Source organism: Otolemur garnettii, unplaced genomic scaffold (genome assembly GCF_000181295.1).
Source record: "Otolemur garnettii isolate 467f Iridium unplaced genomic scaffold, OtoGar3 scaffold00078, whole genome shotgun sequence".
NCBI lineage: Eukaryota > Metazoa > Chordata > Mammalia > Primates > Galagidae > Otolemur > Otolemur garnettii.
The window spans coordinates 1,545,162-1,559,280 of record NW_003852473.1 but is presented as its reverse complement, the minus strand read 5'-3'; the positions used below and the strand labels follow the sequence as shown (position 1 = coordinate 1,559,280).

Below are 14,119 nucleotides of genomic sequence, written 5' to 3'. Positions count from 1 at the left end.
GGAGTGTGGAATGTTCTTGAGTGTATTATTTATGCAGAGTTTGAATCACTTTTGCCATCATGGCAAGTATGTAAACCACTAATAAATGTGCTGTTTTTACTCCCTCTTTTATTTCCATTAAAACTGATATAAAACAGTATAAAGCTTTGTTATAGTCACTTATAAAAGTATCTGGGTCTAAATAATTCCCTGAGTTGTTTCTAAAGAAACATTTTCAGCTTTGTTCCAGTTATGATTTCAGTAAGGAAAATTTTCAAGCTCAGTTTTAGGAGTAAAGCTTAATAGCCAAAGGTATGGGAGGTTTGAACTTTTTTTCCTGGCCCTCATACCAAGGAGGAGGTCTGAATTTTGAATGATAATGTTTAAAAGCTGTTCATCAGGGCTCAGCACCTGTAGCTCAGTGAGTAGGGCACCAGCCACATACACCAAGGCTGGCAGGTTCAAGCCCGGCCTGCGCCTGCTAAACAACAATGACAACTACAACCAAAGAAAGAGCCGGGTGTTGTGACAGGCACCTGTAGTCCCAGCTACTTGAGAGGCTGAGGCAAGAGAATCGCTTAAGCCCAAGAGTTTGAGGTTGCTGTGCGCTGTGATGTCACAGCACTCTACCAAGGGTGCAATAGTGAGACTCTGTCTCTAAAAAAACAACAAAAAACAAAATAAAAGCTATTCTTCAAAAGGCATTTGCCTAGGATATTGTTGGACTATCACCCCCTGGAGACTTTTACATTTATTTAATTACAATAGAATCTCTGTAAGTTGACCACCCAAGGGACTGTAGAAAACTGGCCAACATATAGAAGCAGTCAGCGTAAGGGACTAGGCACGCTGCGCTGATCTGCACCTGTGGTGCTTGTCCAGTCTGGAAATTCAGTCACCTCAAGGTGGTGGTCCGTGTAGGGAGGCGGTCAGCTCTGGAGGTTCTGCTGTATGTGTATATGAACCTGCTGGAGTTGTGTTACAAATTACTGTGTTTTTCACTTTAATGAAATGTTTATAGGTTCAGTTACCATGTCTGCTTATATATTAAAAACTGATTAAAGGTTCTATGGAATGAAATATGCAAAAATGATGCCATTCTAGGGCCTTGATGCCCCAAATCAAGGACTGCCAGAGCCGCCTTTGCTTGTCGGGACTGCAAAACCCCAGGGGGCCGGGTGCGTGTGGCAAAGTATAATTTATTCTCCTTTTGCATAGCAGGGATGAAATTCGGGGCTTTTTTTCCCTTTTATTAACAGTACTCAGTACTTTTCTGTGCCTTTTTCGGCTTCTGGATGCTATTCAGTCTTTTCACAGCACGTGCAACTCTATTTTTTAAGATTTTTAAAAGAAAACATTTAGGTCATAGTGGCCTTTCAAAAATACATTTTTATGCAAATTAGATACTAAGATGCTATATGCAAATGAATATTGGTTTTTAACTTTTGTTGATTTATAACCCTCAAATGACAGGCCATTGACAAATGGGACTAGGTGACAACTGCACATGAAGAGCTGACATCTGAGACTAGATGCTGCTAACTGAGGTTGTAAGCCAAGGTTGTAGCCTTTATATGAAAGTACTTGAGCTTTGCACAGTGGTTTGGTGGTTCTTGATGTTTGTTCCCTAGATCACCAGCATCACTTTGACACTTGGGAAAAAAATGCAGATCCTTGGGTCTCAGCCCAGACCTAGGGAATCAGAGACTCTAGACTGTAAAGTATATCTGTGAACAAGCCCTCTGGGTGACCCTGCTGCGCACTGAAGTTTGGGAGCCACTGGAGTAGCTGTTGTGGTATAATTTCTCCATGGTTAGTTTGTCAGTTCTACCTGATGAAGCCTGAAAACGTCTGAATGTTGGAAATGGAACGCTAAAGTGATGAAACCCAACTCTTACTGCCTGGAGATCAGTGCACCCCGCATCTGACCAACCCCATGAATCATACCGAAATCGTGTGCTTAGACTGATGCAGTTCAGAGTTACTGCACATCAACTTAATTGTTCACTGTGTATGTTCAGAATTATTTATAGACTTTGTATGATCTTAACCTTTTCACAAAACCTTTTGTAAGTATGCAAGCTTGAAAGGTAAAAATAAAACCTGTTTGCCTGATAGTGGACAAATGTAGCATTTATATTAGTATTTAGTGAGCTTTAATCTTTTATTCTTAATCATTTTTATGGTAGGCATGTAAGTTACCTTGAGTAGACTAGCTTTTTTGACTGCATGAGTATTCAAGTATTGAAAGGGTAAACATTACATACACCAGTCCTTGGTAGAAGATGTTGTAATTTCCTCATTCGTCCTCCCTAAGGTGGTAGTGATGAAAGATAGTAAAAGCACTTTTTAACAGTATTATAAGCATAAGTGTTTATTTAAAAACTACACAAAAAAGGGCCGTGCTGTTGTGCCTGAATTTCAGGGACCCCCACAAACCACTCCGAGACCACGTCCAATGCAAAAGCAAGAGGCAAAGTTTATTTGCAAGCTCGAGCTTGGGCTCTCTCTGTCCCTGACCCAGCAAGAGAGCAGAGAAGCGCCCACTCCAAGATGGAGGGGAATTTTTAAGGGGTATAGAAAGGAAGAAGGGAGGGGTAGGGGCTGTTGTAACACTGATAGGGTCTCTGACTGTGCGGAGGTACTTGTTCAATACCGATTGGTTTGAGGTGAGTCCTTATTGCTCTGGGCTGTATTTGTTTTAGGCTGATTGGTCTGGGGGCTGCCATCACCATACATGGGCAGATGTTGTGCAAGGTCGTGAGGCATTCCTTACATTACTCAGCACTCCTGGAATGTAACTCAGGAAAACAACCAGGCTTTAAGATGGAGTCTCTGACAAAATGGACTTAGTTTGGCTCTTACAGCGCCTGTGGCTCAGTGGATAGGGTGCTGGCCACATACACCAGGGCTGGCAGATTCGAACCTGGCCTGGGCCAGCTAAGAAACAATGACAACTGCAATAACAACAACAAAATAGCCAGGCATGGTGGTGGGCCCCTGTGGTCCCAGCTACTTGGGAGGCTGAGGCAGGAGAATGGCTTAAGCCCAAGAGTTTGAGGTTGCTGTGAGCTGTGACTCCATAGCACTCAGGGTGACAGCTTGAGACTCCATCTCAAAACAAGAACAATTAAAAAATACACAAAAGAGAGCTAAATTATCCTAAGGGAGCTACAGAGAGGGGAAGGATGACTTTTAGTTGTTTTCTTCTGTTTGTTTTTTGAGACAGAGTTTCACTTTGTCGCCCTTGGTAGAGTGCTATGGTGTCACACAGCTCACAGCAACCTCCAGCTCATGGGTGTAGGCGATTCTCTTGCCTCAGCCTCCCGAGTAGCTGGGACTACAAGCAACCGCCACAACATCTCGCTATTTTTTTTGTTGTTGTTGCAGTTTGGCCAGGGCTGGGTTTGAACCCGCCACCCTCCATATATGGGCCGGGCACCCTACTCACTGAGCCACAGGTGCTGCCCAACTTTTGTTTTTTTTTTTTCAGTTTCTGGCCAGGGCTAGGTTTAAGCCTACCACCTCTGGCATGTGGGGCCAGCGCTCTATTCCTTTGAGCCACAGGTACCACCCCACTATTGTTTTTTTTTTTAATGAAAATCTGCAGCCTTATAAAACAATAAACTAGAATTGTATAGCACTGAAGGATAAGTCAGCATCTCTTTTTTTTTGTTCTGCAGCCCATTCATTTTCAAGTTACCAGATGAAGTAACTATGGGGCTTTGGGTTGAGTTCAAGGGCATGATTTTAAAAACAATCCTACTAAAAATGTACTTAAAAACACAGTACAATGAATCTGGTTAAAAGCACTTTATTGATTATAATACCAATTCACAGCAACAGTATTTCACAAAGCCACGATACAAATAAAGGAATGAATCACTCTGTAAGAAAGATCCAAGAATATTGTAAAATCAGGTACAAGTCCATAGTCGGTGTAAATGGTTTAAAACTTGGAAGAGCTTTAATCTAGTATGTTTACCTTTCCTGTAATTAGACAGCACTAACAGTCAGAGTCAGTTGGCCCACAAGTATGTAGAAACCATTCTAGGTGAAGAAAAAGATTTTTAGAATGCTTTACCAGAAAAATATTTTAATCAACTTTTAAAACACACTTAGATGTGGATGCCTTTGGATAAGAAAATGCAAATGCAAGTGTCCAGATGCTTCTTTGAAAAGAGAAAACAATAGGATAGAGCACCATTGTGTGAAAGACAGAAAAGGCTGAAGTGTCTACAAGCACGTCACTGAGCCCCACTAATTAAGATACTGTGTGACAGGAGATGTTGGGTGCAGGTGACACCAGTTGAAACATATGTTTTTTTCCCATAATGCTGCATTATAACTACATTTTACAAAGTCAGTATTTAGATTTAGGGAAAAAGGAAAATTTACCAACATGCAAACATTTCCTAAATATAAGGTGTACCACTGATTTGTGATTAATAAATTACTTTTTAAACAAAAGGCTAGCTTAGACATTCTACTGTAAACCATTTTAATGAGTACCTATTACTGTAACCAATGTTTTAAATATACAGTGACTGAAGCAATACAAAATGAACAGTGTAAGGAAAACTGGTGGACTTCACATTCTACTTAATCCAATTCAAAATAGCAATTTTGGCTGAGCACACTCCCTCACCATCTGTTATCCCAAGCATTTTGGGAGGCCAAGGTGGGAGGATGGCTGAAGCTCAGGAGGCCAGCCTAAGCCACATACTGAGAGACCCTGTCTCTACAAAAAAATTAAAAATTAGCTGGGCATGGTGGCATAGCCCTGTAGTCCTAGCTACTTGGCAGACTGGAGCAGGAGGATCACTAGATCTCAAGAAGGTGGGGGCTGCAGTGAGCTAGGAGTGCACCACTACACTCCAGCCTGAGTGACAGAGTAAGACTGTACTCTAAAAAAATGAAAGTTTTATACATTGTACTATCCGTAAGAAAGATAGTCTAACACAGTGGTTCTCAACCTTCCTAATGCCTCCTAATGCCACGACCCTTTAATACAGTTCCTCATGTTGTGGTGACCCCCAACCATAAAATTATTTTTGTTGCTACTTCATAACTATAATTTTGCTACTGTTATGAATCGTAATGTAAATATCTGATATGCAGGATGTATTTTCATTTGTTACAAAGGGGTTGTAACCCACAGGTTGAGACCGCTGGTCTAACGGGTTAACAAGAAGTAATTTAAATTTCTATTTCCTATGATGGCAAATGGCAAACATTTTTTAAAGCCTGGGTCAGACCCTGAAAATTTTATAACATCTTGACTATTAAAATGTTGCAAGGTCTTTGGAAGGATTCTGTCATCAATTTCTCTAACTTTAAAACATCAACAATAAACCAGAGTATTCGATTGTATTATAATTGGATATCTGAGACATTCACATCAAAGCATAAATCTCCATAAATATTTTCACTTTCAAAACACGGTCTTAATTTGTTAATAAGTCTAAAATATCAGAAGTGTTGGAGAAACTCAACTGTGCAATATTGACACAGTGTTTTTAAGCAAAAGTTTCATTTTCTCAGCTGGAGAAGTCAAGATCCATTTCTTTTTTAATAGGTTAACTTTAAAATTCCTTAACATTCTGGAATCATCTACATCCATTATTTCAAGGAGACAACAAACATCATCATGCAATATTAGTCAGTTCATCTGAGTCTAAAGTGAAGAGAATTGCTCTTACCGTTGAGATATTAAATCCAAAGCTTTGGCTCTGTGAAGATGGAATTCAATATAGTAGGTGCAATCACAATGAAAAATTTGAGTAGGGAGGAACCTTGGATATTGAGTCTAAATCTCTTAACAATATGGCTACCAAAAATGAGACGTGTCCATCAAAGTGGAGGAGATATCCTTGTTGATTAGCAAGAATTGCTTTCTTTTCTTTTTTTATTTATTATTTTTAATGTAAGACAGCATCTCACTTTGTCATTCTGGAGTACAGTGGTGTCATCAGAGCTCACTGCAACTCACACCTGGGCTCAAGTGACCCTCCTGCCTCAGACTCCCAAGTAGCTGAAACAGCAGGTGCGCGTCACCATGCCTGGCTGATTTTTCTATGTTTTGTAGCGGAGTCTCACTCTTGCTAAGGCCGGTCTTGAGCTTCTGACCTCAAGCTATCTAACTGCCTATGCCTCCCAAATTGCTAAGATTACAGGTGTGAGCCACCACATCTGGACAAGAATTGCTTTCTTGAGTGGGTTTTTGGGTTGATTTGCTAAACCTCATGGTGATCACATTTTAGGAAAGAATGTATACTTCTGAAATATTCCTGCCAAGTCTCAGAAAGCTATTCTTTCGGATGTGATGGATGTTGAGGCACATTATGTTTAAATACTTCTTATAAAGTAAAGAAGGTAAATTAATTGGGACCAGATAAATACAATATTTTTGATGATACAAATTCTTTGAGACTAAATGTAGCCATATTTTTAGTCTTGAAAACCTAAGATCTAAAAACTACAGAGGGTGACAAAAAAAAGTACACACAGTTTAAGAAAGGAAAAAACTGTATTAAAATTACAATACTTGGCTCAGCGCCTATAGCTCAACCGGCTAAGGCGCCAGCCACGTACACCTAAGGTGGCGGGTTCGAATCCCCAGCCCGGACCTGCCAAACAACAATGACGGCTTGAAACAAAAAAATAGCCGGGCGTTGTGGCGGGCGCCTGTGGTCCCAGCTACTTGGGAGGCGGAGGCAGGAGACTTGCTTGAGCCCAGGAGTTGGAGGTTGCTGTGAGCTGTAATGCCACGGCACTCTACCCAGGGGGACAGCTTGAGGCTCCGTCTCAAAAAAAAAAAAAAAATTTACAATACTCAAGTCAGGTTTGACCTCTACAATTCCAAGAGGTGCTCCATGTGACTTCTATGTGTATTCATCTTTTGTTATCAGTATATCCCGAGTATTACCATTTTAATAGTTTTTTCCTTTGTTAAAATATGTATACTTTTTTGGCACCTTCTGCATACAACTTCTCTACAAATCATATACTCTATTGATTTCAGGAAGTCTTATGCACAAAAATAGAATTAAATAGATAATCAGCTCAATTCCAACTGAGTAAATACATTTTGAAATAAACAAATGTATTTACCAACTGGAACTACTATCACCAGAAAGCAAAGGTTTAACTAGTAAGATAGTTAATGTGCTAGTTGGTCAGATGTATAATTAGCCACAAGGATTCAACAGGGGTTTTCAGTTACCTAGTACATATTTAAGGAAATTGCTTTCAACTATCCTACATAAGCTTTAATAACATTAAAATAAATGTCATTTTAAAATATGTTAATATCATAGAATTCTTAGAGTCTATATGCCTCTCTGCCTAAAGTATCTTGCTACTACAATAACTTTTATTAAGAAGAGGAGATAACTCATACATATGATTATTTTTATACATATTAGAAGTTCTTTCTTGAACAGGATTTTAGAATGAATTTGCTGAACTACATGGCAAACTTCAATTGCCCAAAACTTCAATTGCCCCCCCACTACTGTTTTGGGAAATGAGTATGTTCCTTTAAAATATTCTTGACTATTTCAAAGAGCTGCTCTTTATGAAGTTATATAAATAGCGCACAAATAAACGCTAAAAGCAAAAAGTTCACAGAAATCTTAACCAAAATACAAACATACATTCGTAACTGCCATCTACAATATTCTGTTTTGGTCCTATGTCTTAGTTTGCCTTTAACCTCTTTATTCTAATTATCAACTGGCCTTTAATTAAACTGACAATGACTTCATTATGTATTAGCACATTCACAATATAAAAATGAAAAACTATTTTATTTTCAAAGGCTAAAAAAGAAAACAAATTACAGGTAAAATCTGGGATTGTTTGGGTTAGGTTCTAGGTGATCAAAGGTTAACACAGACCTATCACTTACTAAGTTACAAAGCACAAAGCACTTCCACGTATCAGAATAATCCATGGCTTCGCCATCAAGCAGACTAACAATCTTCTATTGATTTAGATTGAGCCGTAGGAGAAAAATTCAAGAGGAAAACTATCTTTGTTTAATTTGAGGAGAGGGGACATTCTAGTACTAGACACATTATCACACTATTGGCAAGTAGAGGAATTGCTTAGTAATGGGTATTTTTCTGACTCCTTGAAGAAAACTGCTTTAGGAATTTTCTTTTGGCCTTAAAGTGGAATCACTGTAGTCTTTGAAGTGAAACTACTTTAGAACTCAGTATTTTGTGTGAAAGGAAGAAAAATTACAGAAGAGCAAAAAGCTTAAATGGTTCATTTTAAGATATTTGAAGGCACGGATATTTCACATCAATTCAGATTTTATATTACATGAACATAAAACTCAAAAAGCCACGACAAGTCAGTACTAGTGATTGGTTGGATTTTATACTTCTTTCAAAATGTAAGGCTGTCGTAGCCGGGCGTTGTGGTGGGCGCCTGTAGTCCCAGCTTACCTGGGAGTTTGAGGTTTCTGTGAGCTGTGACGCCATGACACTCTATCAAGGGTAACATAGTGAGACTTTCTCAAAAAAAAAAGTAAGGCTGTCACACTCTTTTCTATCTCGATAGATATAGAGAGAGAACACTGGGGAAGTTTCTTCAGAAGCAGACACAATCCAAATGTTATCAAACTTCTGAAATGTGAGCAGGCTGTATAAACTTAGTTCTAGAATATAGTCTAATTACGTAAAGGGCTATTGAATGTTTCAACTGATGAAAACCAGACTTTTAAAATATCAAGAATCATTGATATGCTATTATCTATTTTTTATTGATAGAATAAATTTTAATGAAGTTTCTTATGTATATCTAAAGTGTCAGGGTGAAATTTCTAATCCCTGGCTTTCGGATTATCTGTCCCCTCAAAGGACTCAAATGAACACTTACTTAGAGTCACTGGGCAAAGGAAGAATGAGACTCCCAATGACTCCCCTCAGAGGCAACCTGCCAGTCAACAGTCTCAAATATTAAGCCATCAGAATCTCTTAAGATTAACAGGAATGTCAGCGTTCAAGGTATGTACACACACAGAAAGGGTCACTTCCATCTGTTACTCTTCCTGGTTCTTCTATGACAAACCTCAAAAGTAGGACCTTTCTTGTGTATACAAAATTAAAAACGTAGTTCTTTAAAAATTCAAACAAACACAGTTATAAGCTACTATATGCCTACACTCTGTTCTACACAAAGAAAATAATTAGACTCAGAGTACACGCAAAAATTCATCAAGATTAAATTAACCCAACTCCTCAAATTAATACACTGGTCCTTTTAATCTTAGCAAGCACTTTACTTTGTTTTATTTTTTTTCCACTTTTAAAAGAGTTTACTGAAAGCTTCTTTTTGTATATAATAATCTCAATAGAAAAATCTTCACCTGCAAATATAAGGTAGAATTTTTTTTCACAGCTATAGGCTGTAACATTGATTTCTCCAGAATGGCAATGGAGAGCAGAAAATACAGATGACACTGTTAATTCCAGATTCTAAGAAAACTGTCCCAAGAACCTGTTGCCACAGCCATGCCATCATCAGTCACTCCTAAGCAGCTGACACGGTTGTCATGACCAGCAAGGACACCTGAAAAAAAAGTTCAGTATAAATTAACAATTACAGAATTTTAATATTAAGGAAGCATATGTATGAAGATCTAGAAGGGTACTTTAAAACAGTCCAGTTTGATAGCCAACTGGTAAAAAGAATTTAATTTAAAAAGCAACACAACCTAAAAACTAACAGGGATCTCTGAATGAGGAACTAAGGTAAGAGGCACAGTGGACATACAGGTAAAATACTGATGAAAACTAGTATATCAAATTCTCTAAAGAATGTTTTTAATATGCTGTGTTTGAATTTGTATTATCTCTCTATATGTAAGCATATTATTTTCCCTTGATCTCAGGCACAGAAGTTCATCTTGTCTAACTCTTAGTACCCTCTGCAGTACCTCCGGTGTGTCTGGCAATGAGCAAATTTACCGTTATGGGTTGAAATAACAAAAGATGAACACTGTGGCTAACTGCTCCAGGAAACACTGGGGAGGAGAATGAATGAGGGATTCATGAAGCAGGTTTCAGTTTTAAGGTGAAAGTTCCAATTGAGCCAACTTAAAACCAGCTGTATTCGGAGCAAAACAAAAATACAAGCTTATGTGAAAAACGTGGGGAACATGTGTAGTTTTATTTTGTTTGCTGTTTTATTTTGTTAGGTGTACCAGTTATTCAGTTCAGACAGAACACCCAATACCTTAAAAATATAACTGGCTGTGGGCAATAGAGTATTACCAAAAATCTACTTGCAAAGTACAAAACTGTGACCTCTGCCTGTGCTCCCTCAGAAAACCCAACGGCCGTATCAGGCTTTCCAAGGGTAAAAACATAAGCTCTCAAGGACAGTGAGAAGATGAGAGGGAGCAATGCCAACAAAATTTGGTAAACTGGACGGGGGTAATTGTGCTAATGAACCCCAAAATGCTGAGTTCAAGCTTAGTAGGCCGAGGAACAGAATTATACTGCAGTACCACCAAAGGTGTCCACTCTAGTGTAATCAGGAATCTCTGGAACCCAGTAGTGGCAAAGATAGGGTAACATAAGACTGCATTAAAAAGTGTTCCTAAATCAGTCAGACGTCCACTCTGCAGAGTCAGGTGACCAATCATCCTGCACCATGGCCTAGATCGGTGGGTGTCAACCTTCCTAATGCCGCGGCCCTTTAATACAGTTCCTGTGGGTTGCGACCCACAGGTTAAGAACCGCTGGCCTAGGTAGAGACTTAGTCTCTGCAGAAGGTGAAGAAGGTAAACAGGGTCTCCTGACTGGAGGAAAACAGGTGCAGCTGAGATCGGGTGCACTGTGCTGATAAAATAAAAAGGCATGAGGCATCTGTCAGCACATCTTTTATCCATACATAAATTAAACAACTTAGTGTTGCTATGGTGTTGAAATGCTTAAGATGTCCTCTATCTAGGTAAACAATATTCCTTTAAGAAACTATTTTATTCTTAAAATTAAAAAAATAACAAAGTTTTCTTGCTAATTGTTGTTCCCTGCCCATTTTCCTTTTGAAATGATCCCCCAAACTGGAAGCCAGCTTATACACTGCAGGTAACAGAGTGAAGGTCCATCTTGGGAACATGGTGGGACCGAGAAAAAAAGGCTGTGAGATATACTGGAGGCCCAGTGACAGCGTGGCCAGACCCCGACCAGTGAGGACACAGAAATACACCAGAGTGCAGAGAAGTTCAGTGTCTCCTAGGTATGAATAAGGAGCTTAGAATCACCAAATTTTCAAGGAAATAGTCTAAAAATAAGAAGAGAGGACTAAAAAAGATGAAAAGAAAAACCAACTTTTGTTTTCGTCAAAAAGAAAACTAAAAAAGAGTTCATTCGTTGCCAACAGAGAAACAAAAGAATTCATTATTGAAAGAGATGGGTACGGTAAAAAATGGAGACCAAATTAGCTCCCAAAATGAAAAAGATGATAGCAAAACTGAAAACTGAACATCACAGAAGCGCTAAACGAACAGATGAGGATTTCTCCCAGAATATAAACAAGTCAGAGATGGAAAACAGAAGAGAATATAACTAAAAAGTAAAAGGAGACCTTCCCTCAACTCCCATTAGGGAGTTCTAGACAGAAGGAAGGATGACAAAGGGGAAGAATATAACCCAACCAGCCCCCGAGTTCCCAGCACTACAGCGATGAGTTTCTAGATCAAATCGGTCCCCTGAACACCCAGCACAACAGATGCCAATGGATCCACTCCAAGACCTATCAAAACCAGCAGAGAGTCTGAGGCATTGTTAGTGAGAAGTACATCGAAACTGGGACGATAAACCAAAACAATTAAATTAACTCCAGAGAATACAGAAAAGGTGCACGGCAGGTGTAGTCACAGTGTACCTCGTTGCTGAGAAGTAAATACTCCTTACAAGGCCATAATTGCGGAACACTCTATGTTGTTCGAAACAAAATTTATTACCGGGAAAAACTGGATGGGAAGGACGAGGCTGTGCTGGGAGCAGCATGTTAGCCCAACCCTCACCATCTGTAACGGGCAACAGCTGATAATGCCTACACGCTAACAAGTAAAATCAACCAACCACCTTACCGGCATGTTACTTAGAGACAGAAAAGTAAATGCTTAAAAGTTTAAGTAGCTACTTTTAGGAGCCAAAAACATGAGCTGGGATCAAAGAATTGCCGTGTTTTAGTAACAAGCCATATAGAACTATTTGATTCCTTTAAGTATAATACTGAGTATATTTTCTAAAAAGTTTTAAAAATCAATTTGTGTAATTTGTCATTCATGACAGCCCCCAGCGTGGCTTAATGTGTATGCTAATCTTGTGGGAGCTGCGAGGGAGGACCTGGAGGATGGCATTAAGGGGAGACAGGGGTCGACGTCCTGCGCCCACCAGAGCTGCTTGCGAAGGAAGACAGCCCACAGCAGGGGCTCTCCCGGGTAGAGAAAAACTGCCATGTGTGAAAGACCTCGTTCAATCATATTCACTATTCACCTTTAATATTGAAACTTACCAAACAAGAACTTACTACAGAACCAAACGTTACTCTTCAGAAAACAAAAATACAAATACGGTGTATGGACTCTAACCGCACTCAAAGGGTGACAACAGTGAGCAGGACTGAGAGCCGCTAGGTTCCCATTTCCCACAGCTCCAGGATGCCCGAGGAAACCTGGGAAAGCCCTCGTCAAGCTTCCTGAAAAGCAGAACCCAGGATGGACGTACTAACCTGCACGATCTCCTTTTAGCGTGTCCCAGACGTTACAATTAAAGTCATCGTAACCAGCTAACAGGAGGCGCCCACTTTTGGAGAAGGCTACAGAAGTGATTCCACAGATGATATTGTCATGAGAATACAATAGTAACTCTTGGTCTGCACGCAGGTCAAAGAGCCGGCAAGTGGCATCATCAGAGCCAGTGGCAAAGGCATATCCATTTGGGAAAAACTATAAAGAAAGGCAAAAATAGATGTAAAGAAAAATCCTAAAAGGCAGTGTACTAACAGATCCTGGGATAAGACAGATCTAGATGCAAATTCCAACTAGGCTCCTTACCAGCTAAGTGATGTTGGACACAGTCTTAAGTACTTCTGACCTTGGAGTGTTGGTTAGGATTGAATAAAGTAACACGTGCAAAGCACACACAGCTCATCACTCAGCACACAGTAAGTATCCAACAAACACTGGCTCTGGTGTTCTGTGTCTTATTAAAACATTTAAGTGAAGTATCACTACTTACAGAATGTATATGTATCTATGTGTGTATATATTCATATATATATTATTTTTAGAGATAAGGTCTTGCTGTGTGGTCCAGGCTGTGGTGCAGGGGCTATTCACAAGCATACTCATCGCACGTTATAGTGCTAACTCCTGGCGTAAGCAATCCTCCAGCCTCAGCTTCCCCAGCAGTGGGACTACTGGCAGGTGCTCCTGTGCAAGCTTATATAGGTATTCTTAAAAGAAATATTCCAAAATCCCATTATGAGGAATAACTAGAAAGAATCTTCTAAAAGAGAACAAAACATTCCGATTAGGCTAAGTCATAAGTGAAAAAGAAGACTGTGCATGGTTAGTTTGTGAACACCATTTCTCAGAACACCGGCAATACTCAACATGGACTTTTTACCAAAAAATTTAAAAAACAACAAACCACTTTGTTCACACATCCACTGGCCATCTATCTGTACCTCTTTTAAGAACTAGTTATTCACGACCTTCGTATATTCTCCCTCAGGCTATTGGTACCTAACTTCTTGATTTGTAGAAATAAATGAAGAATATAAATTTATTTCTTACCAAGCATTATTTTATAGTTTATCATTTATCTTCTAATATTGTTTACTTTTAAAAATATATCAAAAGTTTTCAGTTTTAATGTTGTCAAAATCATCTTTCCTTCTGAGATTTTATTGCTTCTGTGAATAAACTCCTTCCCTAGGCCATTAACTGATACATGTTCAGTTACATTTTCTTCTAGTTTCTTTTTCAATAATTTCATATTTCGCATCTTAATTTTTATCCATCTGGAACTTAATTTGATAAACAGCATTCAGTGTAAGAATCTAACTTGGCTCGGCGCCTATAGCTCAACCGGCTAAGGCGCCAGCCACG

At 39.2% G+C, this 14,119-nt stretch overlaps 1 protein-coding gene across 1 annotated transcript in view; it reads right to left on the bottom strand.

Moving 5' to 3' along the window:
* Nucleotides 1-9,304: 9,304 nt before the first annotated feature.
* Nucleotides 9,305-14,119, bottom strand: part of GNB4 (G protein subunit beta 4) — a 9,829-nt gene continuing 5,014 nt past the window's right edge. The window contains exons 5-6 of the mRNA XM_012807916.2: nt 12,736-12,952; nt 9,305-9,561 (exon numbers count right to left, since the gene is read on the bottom strand). Coding sequence (XP_012663370.1) covers nt 9,455-9,561; nt 12,736-12,952 — 324 coding nt within the window. The 3' untranslated portion in view covers nt 9,305-9,454. The remainder of the gene's footprint in view (nt 9,562-12,735; nt 12,953-14,119) is intronic.